The 12,105-nt window shown below is 44.8% G+C and overlaps 1 protein-coding gene across 1 annotated transcript in view; it reads right to left on the bottom strand.

Moving 5' to 3' along the window:
• Positions 1-10,735, bottom strand: part of skib (v-ski avian sarcoma viral oncogene homolog b) — a 35,894-nt gene extending 25,159 nt beyond the window's left edge. The window contains exon 1 of the mRNA XM_049582974.1: positions 9,446-10,735. Coding sequence (XP_049438931.1) covers positions 9,446-10,339 — 894 coding nt within the window. The 5' untranslated portion in view covers positions 10,340-10,735. The remainder of the gene's footprint in view (positions 1-9,445) is intronic.
• Between the last annotated feature and the right edge of the window lie 1,370 nt (positions 10,736-12,105).

Here is a 12,105-nt window from a genome sequence, read left to right as displayed (position 1 = left end):
CAGCCTGCACCACAACAAAGGCAGAGAAATTAGGGAGCTGCGTTGATGATAGGGCGACTAATCTCTTTGGAGGGACTCATTATATTAGCAGCCTGTACAGTTCGGCAGCTGAAAGGGGTGAATTAAATATGGGCATGCAGAGATGGGCGTCTTTGTGAAGATGAGTGCACCAACAATGCGCTGCTATTACCTCTGGAATAATTCATACATTCCATATGGGACAGATGCCCTGACCAGACTATCATGTTTGCGTTTGGTTTAACACATTCGATTATTATGAGGTCAAAAGTGCATTGATTATCTCCAAAAATATCTGTTTGTTTTGAGTCATAGTCATATTTTTTTGTTCCAAACTGTCATGCAATCTCCTTAGTTTTTCTAAGCCTCTCGTCTTGAGCATATAATCATAAAAGGCCACATGACCTTGCACTTAAACACATACTCCTGTGCAGCAGATTAGGACTGTTGGGCTCCAAAAGGAGAGGTGATTACTTAGTTTTTGATGATAATCTGAAAAGCAGCTTTTTTAAAGATGATGCGTGTACTGCCTCTTCTTCTCTTGACACCGGCCATACTCTGCTTAAGACACAAGGCTTATAATAGTCCCCTCATTATAGGCTTATGGGTTGGCCTGCTCTATTTCAGGCCATGGCTGTCTGTGTCTGCGCTCGTCGACTGGCTGGAAATAAAGCCAGACGCTTGTCAACGCCACAAGCACAAGGGAGGCAGGCAGCCCTGCTGGGCAGCCGGCATAGTGAGCACAGTGCGGGGCCAACCCTGAGACTATTAGACACCTGCAAAAAGGGGGAGGAGGGAAGAGGTGTCCTCAGCATGTGAGCAACTGTGGCCCATCTGTACGCCTGTCTTTATAAATGTAGAACCTGCTGTATGGATGCAGACAGAAAGACAGTGAGAGCGAGGTGGGGCAGGCGGCTAATGCGTAGAGCAACCAAATTGTGATGTATTTGCAGAGATACAGTGCATTCAGTGGGGTAATAAACAACACTAACAAGGTCAAAGAGGGAAGAGGGGTCCACCTGACCAGATGATGCTGTGGCAAAGAGTGACCATGACGGATCCTGGGGTGACTGTAATACTGAATAAATAACTTTCCTCCTGCTCGCTGCAATAGCGACTGCTAGGACAGCTGTGCTGAATTCATTTGATACGGGTGCCTGCTGACAATGCTGCATTGCTCCGTCTCTGCAAGAAAGCATGTCGAGCTGGTCTGAAGAGCGCACAGGGGCTCGCAGCTTTTCACCAACACTGAATGATTGTTCTGCTATACAACCCCAAAGCTTCTGACCCCTGCGAAACTAAGCTAAGAGAAATAAACCATAAATTAGGCTGTTGGCCCCAGAGAGCTACTGTACGTGCAGATAGTCAGAGAGAAGACACGGATCAGATTTTGAGATGCAATGTCCTGGCGGCAGAGCAGATACGTGAGATGATAGGCGCCTGTAATGGCACACGGCAAAACAGAAGAGAGCCGAAAATAATGTGGATCCCACTCATTTGTTCATTTAGCGGGCTCTTGAAATGAGCCTGGAAAAGGAGATGGAGGATGCTTTAGAGGTCATCGTGACAAAGTAGCACTACCTCTCCATTTCTATCTATCTATCTATCTATCTATCTATCTATCTATCTATCTATCTATCCATCCATCCATCCATCCATCTATCTATCTATCTATCTATCTATCTATCTATCGATGAAACACAGACAGATGGTGAGTTTTTATCTCTTCAAAACGAGACGATCAGCCCTCACACCCCTGGAACAGTACAGTGATACATGTGCGGCGTATGTAGGCCAGTCAGAATACAGACTGATACAGCATGTGCTCACTACAGTGGAGGTGGAGATCTAAGTATAATGCAGTGTGAGGGGGAGTGCAGTAGGAGATCTCAGTGGAGGAGGAGAGCCTGTGTCTGTGTGTGTTTGTCTGTGTGTGTGTGTGTGTGTGTGTGTGTGTGTGTGTGTGTGTGTGTGTGTCCTACAGGGTCGAGGAGGTGTCAAATGGAGGAGGTGAGTGATGGTGGCGGGGCAGAGGAGGTGTCAGACATGGAGGTCTCGGTGATGGAGAGGGGAGCTTTATACAGTGCTGACCTGTGGGAGAAGTGTGTGTGATGCAGAGAGGAAGAGGAGGAGGAGTTGGAGAAAGGAAAGCAGCAGCAGCAGCAGCAGCAGGAGGAGGAGGAGGAGGAGGACAGACTTTCATTGGAGGTCACAATGAAAGAGGATGGGCAGTGAATGGAGGAGGGTGAGGTCTCTGTACTGTAAGAGGTCTATGCACTGTGAGGTCTGTGCGTACATACATGTGTGTGTGTGTTTTGTGTGTGTTCTGGCGCGCTTCTTTGAGCCCACCAGCCAGAGAGCACGAAGTTCTTATTTAGCACAGGAAGAGCAGCTCTGCTTAGCAACCACAGCCGCCCTCCAATCACAAGCGTACGGAGCAGACTCCAACCGAGGACGAGTCCTTTCTGAGAGCGTGTGGAGTCTGACAGAGACCTCTAAATGTCGAGGTCCACACCTGCCCACACGCGCACACATACACCGAACAGGTCTGCAATGTGAACTATTTCCCCAGAATCGGGCTCTGAGCTTTTATGTCACAAGCAGACGACGACAAAAGTACATTCACACCCCTCTGCGTCTCCTCCGCTCCGCCGTCTTCTGAACTCAGCAGAGAATTCAAAGTTAATCTAAACCATCCTAATCCCACAAATTTTAATTATGCATATCCCAGAGAGCAAAGGAATCATGTAAATCCTTAAAACATTCATTCTCCTTTTTTCCCGCAGCCGCACACAGCACCGTGCTGCAACTTGGCACCGCATCAGTTGCAAGTGAAACGATAGCGGCCCCGATTGTGATCTGCTAGCCATCAAAACAGGAGGCATGAACGAGATTTGGGCCAAATGCTGTCTGAACACTGAGCAGTCTGTTTGGTTTAGCTGCGTGAGCTAATCCTTATGATAGCTTTGGAGGTGGTCGGTGGGCGGATTGTAGGCGAGAGCAGCATGCCGATTTGTCATATGGCACCAGCAGGGCCTACTTCTGCTCTGGCTGGAGCTCCATTAGCACATCTCCAATGTGGTCTAACAGTTATGTAGCTTCGAGCTGAGGGTCATTAAGGAGAGACAGAGAGAAGATTTGAGGGGATAAATATCCTGCTCATGTCTCTGGCCTCTAAAGTCTCATCAGAAAACTTGAATTGGTATGTACAATTACACTGTTGGTTTCTGCATGTTACAACGTACTCTCCGTGGTATATCTAATTCATGCTCCAATTACAAAATTCCAGAGGGACTGGTTATAAATTGCGAGGATGCTTAGAGTGGGCCAAAGAAGGAGGAGAGAGTCCATGGCTGACATTCAGTCTATCTGTGCTCCTGAAGACGCTGTCCAGAGAAGATGACGGTTTTGATGTGCGCTGTGGTCTCTGCATTCCAAGGGTTATGTAGGATTATCAGAGTTTACCCCCCACCCCCACCACCACCACCACCCCCGACTGCAGCAGCTTAGTAGCTCAGCCAGCAGCAGATGCAGACTCCAGGATTTCCTGTCTCTGCACCAGATGGGCTTGACTCTTAATCACAGAGCTGGAAATCAGGAGGTGATCGAGGAGGAATTGATGATGATTGTGGAATAACACTAACCCAATACAGGCATCTGTTCTGCCACTAACAGACCGACGGACTGACTGGCTTGTTGTCTGCAGTCACAGCCAGTGCTCATCTCCTCCCTCGTCTCATCATCGCTGATCAACACTAATCATCCTCCTCCCTCACTCCGCGAGTTATACAAGAAGTCTTTCACACATTAGCACTGTGCTGTGTCATCGAGGTTTAGAGAGGAATGGAGCAAAAAACTGTCTACATGAAGTGATCAGAAATAGAGCTGGGTAATACAACATATTCACATTAGAGATAGGGTAAAAACACCGATTCTTAGATGTATCGTGATTCTCTCTTGAATGATTATGTCCCAGTGCAGAAATGTCAGTGGTTGGAAATTTAAAATCCAATTCTCAACATTGAGATCGCCTGTTTGTGAGACAAGGCTGTAGGTTCCTTACATCTGAATCCATTGGTAGTGACGCAAAATGGACATAAACATTAGGGATGGAACATTACATTGATCTGGATTGAAATATCGAGTAACCCAACGATCCAATATCATCGATGCAAAGTTAGAACACTGATACATATAATTGCCTTTATTGGCACATGGCACATCTGTGTCACCATTATCATCCAAGCACACCTCCTTTTAAACACTCAAACAGTGCTAGCACTCGGCAGACAACACCAAGCAGACAAGAATGAGACAATGAGGATATTTACTGATATTGTCTCACATCGATCGCAGGTCCTTGAATTCAGTCAAACTGAAATCATATCATGGCAGACTTTGTGATGTCAGCAAACAACAAGAAGAATCAATATAATATTGTATTGTGTTGAATCTGTGATTTACACTGGTCAATATTTGCGTCACTATGTTGTGTTTGCATTTTTTACAGCTGAACCAACTGGATGATGAAACATAATGGCCATAATGGTTAAACACGTGCGTCACTGCGAACTATCTACGTTCTGAATTAAGCTAGCCCTCCATTTGTTACCACTTTCAATTAGCTATGTTTTAAGAGTAGCAAGTAGTCACACAGTAAGAAAAGACTATGTTTAGAAATCAAAAATCTTTATGTATCAAATGCATCATGATGCATCGATAATCATTTTATAATCGCACCGTAGCCCTTGGAATCAGAAACGAATCATGAGGTGCTTAATGATTTCCAACCCTATTTGGCATAATAGTGATATTCTAACAAATGGGACTAGATATTCTCTGATATTCCAAAAAAGAAACCTTTTTCAGTCTTAATGGTTGCACACAATGAAGTCATCATTTCTTTAAAAACCCACTTTTGTGTCTCATATTTTTCTAATTTTGCTCCTACTATTTGACTTTACAACCACTCATTTCCAGAAATGCGGTATAAATAATATATAATAATAATAATAATATAATAATATATAAATAAACTTTGTTTTTGGTATTATCATTATCTTCTCAACATATCAGAGTAGCAGAGCTGAGTGAAATCTACCATTATTGCCTCTAACTGCCAGCCTTGTGTACATCACTAAAGACTTTTCTCATAAATTAATCTCAAACATACAGCAGTGGAATGTGATTAAGTACATTAAGGGAAATATTTTACTTTTTTACTCCACTGCAATTTCTTGGCTGCAGATTTTACATACAAAACATACTGTGTGATCAGTTGAATAATGTGATGCACTGTGAAAGATTCAAACAATATACAGTATAATGATATAATGTAGTAGTGACGGAGGCAATTTTCTGGCATTATGAGTATCTCTGCTTTTTGCTTGTGGTACTTTAAGAGCATTTTGATGTTAATACTTTTACTGGGCTAAGATTTTCATTACAGTATTACATGTTGGTATTGCTACTTTAATATAAAGGATCTTAATATTTCTTCTACCACTGTAAACATAAAATTTGATTGAAAGTATTGTGCCAACTGGGCTTTAACCCATCTAAACAAAAAAGGTTATTTGGTTGAAATCAATATAACATCACAACATCTGAATATTAATAAGGATATTGTCCAATATTGATATATAGCACATAGAGCATGATGGAAAATGTGTACAAAATCATATAGAAAATATCAATTCTTCATGGTCTGTGCTCAAAGTATTTAAATAATACTTTAGATTTTAATTAAAACTTGCCCAGAATCATTGATTTGAACAACATATATTTATGGGGTGATAAGATCATAATTGCAAACCGATTCTGCTCAAAGTCGATAACAAATACTAAACTATGGCCAAGCCCTCTCTCTACCAGACATGCAGACACCACTGCAGGCTCCAATCTGTCTTTGAGCACATAGCCAGGAAACCAGTGACACGGCAAACTCACACGCATGCTTTTCCCACCCTGAGAGAGGCTGGAGGTTACAGACCAATCCACACAGCACCCAAAGAAACAAGGCACTAACAAAGAGAAATGGCTGCACTTCACAGCCTCTGAAAGCTCGGCCCTCAAACAAAGGAGGCGGCAGGTCTTTAGCACACATCACCCATGACAGAACCCCAGCTGACACCCTTTTAACATGGGGTCACCTCTGCCAGAATAGGGGCCACAACCCTTGGGAGCCTGACACCCCTTTGCCTTGACACGGACGGCGTCTGTGCTTTGGCCACAGCGCTCTGTCCAGCGTGGACGCAGGTCATCTGGGTGGGGGCTGGTCAGTCAGGAGTTGGGGGGGGGGGTTGGAAATAAGGCAACTGCTCACAAAAGAATGATGCTTCCATGAGAAATGAGCAGAAGAAGGCAAATGAAACACGAACATCAACTGCTAGAGATGTGAATTCGCTGCACCAGGAGTGAGATTTAGAAATATGCTAGGTCAAATGCAAATGGATCTACAGTATGTGTATGTGGGCGACGTGGGCCGGTTGGGTCTTAGCTGACTGGGTCAACGCTGGGCAGACAGGCCCATCGAGGACCAAAGAGATGCACGCTGTCAGCTTTCAGGGCTTCCCAGAGGTCAGCAGACAGATGGGAATGGAAATGAGCCGGCAGAGAGCTCATTTTAATCTGGCCCGCACAGCTGATCCAGTCATTACACTCGCCTGTTTACATGCAAACACAACTCGGATACTCCATATACCTAAAGACACACACACACAAGCACACATGCACATAAACACAGAGTTACCTGATGGAGAACGAGGTATTTTTCATTCACTTTTAATAACAGCACATAACTAAAAACACACAACCCTTTACACTTCGACACTCGATTGGTTTGCCTCAGGTCTGAGGCTAATTTCATCGAGTGAGGAGAACAATAGGATGAAAAATGGCATAAATTGGCCTCAGTTGAATGGCTTTAATATCCATTCCATTAAAGAGGGTCTACACAGTTCTCCAGAGTCCCCTTTTGCTCTCCACTCAGTCAGATGATTGATCACATTGCCCTCACTTCTGAGGGATTTTTCTTTCTTTCTTTTTTTTTTTTTTTTACAGTTAATACTCAGAAGTATTTGACTTTGAAGGGAGGGGGAAAAAAACAACTTTTTGCAATTCCAATCCTCTTTCTTGAAGATATTCATACTAATCAGAAAAGTTTGAATTATTACATGCAAGGTTCAACACTATGGAAGAAGTAATTTGACTCAGTTTCCATGAAATTTGCATTTTTTGGCAGCGTGTCAGCAAAATAATCATCCGGGATCTGAAATAAAGAGCGCTGTAAGCATCACAAAATGGAGGTTTATTTTTTTAATTATTAGAATCAAGCTGCAGTTGTGGGTTTGGTTATCTGTCCACCGTGTATATCCCTTTGCCTTTATCAGACAGCCATCTGGCCAGTGGACTGGACACAAGGGCACGTGATTGGATGGTGTGAAAAGAATGGGGGGAAGGCTGGGTCAGTGTCTTTGGGGAAAGGTCAGGGGTTACGGCCCTTCGACAACACATGTCAAGGCCTGGCTCACACACACCCTGCATCTCCTGAATGAGAGAGTCTGCAGCCTCCTCTCAGCAATCTGCCCTCATTTGCACATTAAGCACAGAGCTAAATGACCAAATGCTGGATTTGATGCAAAACAGACACAATGGTTCACTGCTCTCATTCCCTCCTCTGATCCGGCTTCTGCTTTGTGAGGAGGATGATTATGTTCTGCATTCACAATCCATCAATAAAAAATTGGAATAATTCAACATCTTTCGAGCAAATTGCACTTCAAACTATTCCACGGAAAACCACATCAGCAATAATCTTCTCGGCAGTTTCCTCCAGCAGTGCTGTATCTGCACCAACCAGTAGATGAGGTGGGAGTCTAGACAGATGATACAGGCAGAGGAGGTAACCTTCGAGGCTCTCTCTTATTAATAAAACACTCTGACATCAGAGGGAAGCTGAGGCAGGCCGATAACATTGAGTTTTTGTTTCATGGGTAAGCCGAGCCAAGCACGGTCTGCGAGCCCCCGTCCGGCCTTTCAGCAGCTTGGCCTGTCAGCCTGATGTATGGGGGAGCGCTGGTGTGCAGCTCCCCGAGGACCAGGCCTGTCTGCTAACTGGGACACGACTGACAGTGAACCACAGCAAACGCGCACTGCCCCCTCCGCCATGATGCTCAGCCCCCGAGTATATCACACACACACTGAAAGACTGTCAGCGCAGGACTCACCATTTTGAGGAAATATATAACTCACAGGTGATACATCAGGGCCTGCTGACTGCAGTTAGGAAGAAATTAGCCACAGGTGCAAGACTTTGTGTGTGTGTGTGTGTGTGTGTGTGTGTGTGTGCGTGTGTGTGTACAGAGATATTTCTCGACTGAGGATGCTGTTGTCAGGTGTCCAATTTGTGGGAAAACATGATATAAATCAGCCGTGGACGCCCATGTGCTGCACTCAGGTCTGATAACCTTCCCCCCCGACGTTATTTCAGACATGTTTCTATAAGCCAGCAACATTTTTCCTGAGCATCTTTCAAAGAGAGGTTTCCCTGTGAGACATCTCCTGGCTCCTGCTCAGATTGGAGCAGCACCATGGTGATGCATACAGAGATGTCCACTCATTAGCAGAGTCCCACACAACAGCTGCTCTGTGACGAAGGAACAGCCACCTCGTCTCCTGGCCCTTTGTCCACACTACTAAACATTTCTGACCCACGCAACCAGCCTGGACGATGACACACACAAACACACACGTATACTATCCTGACGAGTCACAACCCCATCTCTCTCTCTCTCTCTCTCTCTCTCACACACACACACACACACACACACACACACACTCATTTCCATATCCCCACCCTCATTAAACTCTTATCCCCTTCCACAACCTCGTGGCACCATAATGGGCTTCCCTGCCCCCTTCTCTCCCCTCTCACACTAATAAAATATATCATCGGGTCTCCATTTATCATAATGCAGATGCCCTTGGGTAACCCTGAGGGTGGGGGGTTGAGGTGTGAGTTCTGGAGGATGGGAGGGATGCTCAGGGGCGTCAGCTGATGGTTAGAGGCTTCACTGTCACATCTTTCAGACATATATGAGGTGAGTGAGACGGTGCAGGAGTAGAGAGGGGACACACACACACACACACACACACACACACACACACAGAAAGATGTGATGTGACATGTGATTTGCATTATGACTCTGTTGGGGGTTCCTAATAAGACTGAGAACACTTGGAGAAGATACAAACAATCAATCAGAGGAGACAGTGACAGGCCTGATGAGGAGGAGGCCAACATTAATGCTAATTAATGCAGATGCTGTAATGGGCCTGAGGCTGCTGAGATATCCACAGATACAAACAAAACACATCAAAGACAATAAGTGATGGTTAATAACAAGGCGAAGGAGAACAGACTCACCCTGCATGATTTACTGGACCGCTTGCCCGCCAGGTCAAATTTTCCTTTTAACTCTTTAAGCAGCTGCTCCAGGTGACTCTTCTCCTCTTTGCCGGTGTAGTCCGGGTCTAAGAGCACATAAGCCCGCCAGTTGGCTGAGTCGAATCCCCAGTGGACTGTCCGGTTCTCCAGTCTCTTGTGACTGTGAACCACAAACTTGTGAGGTGGGAACATGAGTCTGCAGTCCATGCACTGGATGCAGGCGGCGCTCGGGCCGGTGTACAGTTCCGGGACAAACAAGCCTTTACACCGGCCGAAACATTCATGATAGACTTTGAAGCTCTTCTCGGTTCGCTCCAACTCCAGGGAGCCTAACTCCTTGTTGCAGTGAGGAGGGTAAGTGCCCCCGTAGATGAGCGCGTTGCAGAGGCGCTCAGCATCCGTCTGAGTGATCAGCCCGCAGGACGGAGCCGAGAAGGGCAGGATACCCACCACTTTGAGGATCTCCAGCTGGTCCGCCGTGCACCGGGAGCAGTAGATGTGCAGGTCGTCGCACACCGAGTTGATCTGCTGGAGGGAGAAATCTCTCAGGACGCTGTTGAGGATCTGCGGCAGGCAGAGTCGCTTCTCGCCGCCGACCACGAAGCAGGAGATGGGCTCCCGCTCCAGGACCGTCTCACACCTCTCCGTGGAGCGGTCGGACGGGATGAAAAGTGGACCGGACATCACCGGGGGTGTCTGAGCCGGCAGGGTGAGCATCATCTCGACGGATTTTCCATCTTTACCGAAGAGTGCGTCCTGGTGCCACCGAGCGGAGAACGCCGCCGGTCCGCCGAGAGAGCGCATGGAACTCAGATGAAACTGCTTCAGAGTTTGTTGAAGTCCGGGATGGGGCTGGAAGCTCGTGCCCTCCATGTTGTCGCCGGTCGGAAAAGAGAGTTCAAAACTCAAAATGAAAGCTGGAATTGACTTATCGGATCGGGCGTCCTCAGCATCCGGCTACACGCTCAATAACGCGCATTTCCATGTCACCGGAGAAGCTTCCCAGCGCGTCCATTCAGAAAACTGACGGCTGCTGAATTCACAGGGGCTGTTCCTGTACGCAGACACGATTAAAGTCGACAACTCCTAGACACAGAACTCGTATTATCCAAAGCACAATCACCGGGTACCGTGTTTCTATGCGCTCCTGCGGTTTTACGCACTCCTAATGTGCGCTCGAAATATGCCTCGTCTGCTCAGTCTGGCGTACTCTCAGTCTGTCTCCCCACTCACTCAATGTGTGAGTCTCTCCCTCTCTCCTCCCTCTCTCCCTCTCTCTCTCTCGCCCTCTCTGTTTGTTTGTGTCTGGTTCAGTCATTGAATCCCAGCCAGGAATGTGACTGACTCCCCGGGCTGGCTCTTCCCTCAGCCAGCTGTTCCTCCCTCTGCTACATGGCAGCTGCACATTAAAAAAAGAAAAAAAGAAAAAAAATCCCTCTGAACCGAAGGGAGGGTGGAGCTTAGGAAAATATAGTTGATGTTGGAAATATAAAAATAAACTTTAGTGTTTCAGATGTTACAGCCTTGCACATCAGCAGTTTTGGCTTTCTTTAGAAACTTTTTCGAGCATGTAAATTTAAAGTTAGACGGTCCAGAATATAGTTGTATGTTTGCTTAAGAAGGTCAACCTGAAACAGTAGGAACATGCAGTGGCGGAAGGAAACTGAGCACATTAATAGTCAAGTACTATCCTTAAGTACATATTTGAAGCGCTTGTAAATTAATCTACTTGAGTATTTCCATTTTATGCTCTTTTATATTTCAGTTACACGACCTTTCAGAGGAAAATGTATTTTTGTTCATTTAGTTTTCCACGTTTTTAATGAAGCATTTTTGAAATTCAGAAATGATACAGGTCACAACATAAACCAAACATTTTAATTTATACACTACATTTATACAATTTGACAACTTAAGTCAAAAGTAAGCTATTTTACAGATGAAGACGTAACATACAAAAAAATGATGAGTTTATGAAATATGATGCAGTGGTACATAGTAAATCTAACAGTACAAGAATTAATTTAAATTAGCTCCACCTCCACTAATAGGAAAATGCCTCCTCTCTTCACATGAATGCATAAACACTGATAATCTAATGATATAATGTGTAATAGTATTTCACACACAGGGTATTTTTCGTAATTTAATATGTTTATAATTGATACTTTAAGCACATTTTGCTGGTAAAACTTGTCTACTTACCTATAATTTACATTTTAAATGCAGGACTTTGTCTTGTAAACTAGATAGATAGATAGATAGATAGATAGATAGATAGATTCATTCTGAGCTATCAGTCTATACATGAATCAACAATAGACAGGGCATGGGCATATAGATACCACTAAATATTGAGACAACTTTTGGATAAATATGAAGTTAATTCAACTAATTAAGTTTTTCGAGGTCAAAGTAAATCATGTTGGTTGTAGGCTACTAAACTAATTGAGACTGTCAGATTATAAAAGACCCATAGGATTTACTCTATAGGGCCAAAGTTGGAACTTCTCAAAAAGATGCATGCAAATTGTTACCCCTGTTTTAAGTTAGTATTTTAAAGACACTGACACAACACATAGGTGCATAAATGCAGGACATCAAGTGTTTGATGCTCAAAAATTTCTGGCAGACCCTCA

The sequence above is a fragment of the Epinephelus fuscoguttatus genome, linkage group LG1 (assembly GCF_011397635.1).
Source record: "Epinephelus fuscoguttatus linkage group LG1, E.fuscoguttatus.final_Chr_v1".
NCBI classification, from domain to species: Eukaryota; Metazoa; Chordata; class Actinopteri; order Perciformes; family Serranidae; genus Epinephelus; species Epinephelus fuscoguttatus.
Note: the sequence above shows the minus strand (reverse complement) of the source record. Positions and strands in the feature narration are given on the sequence as shown.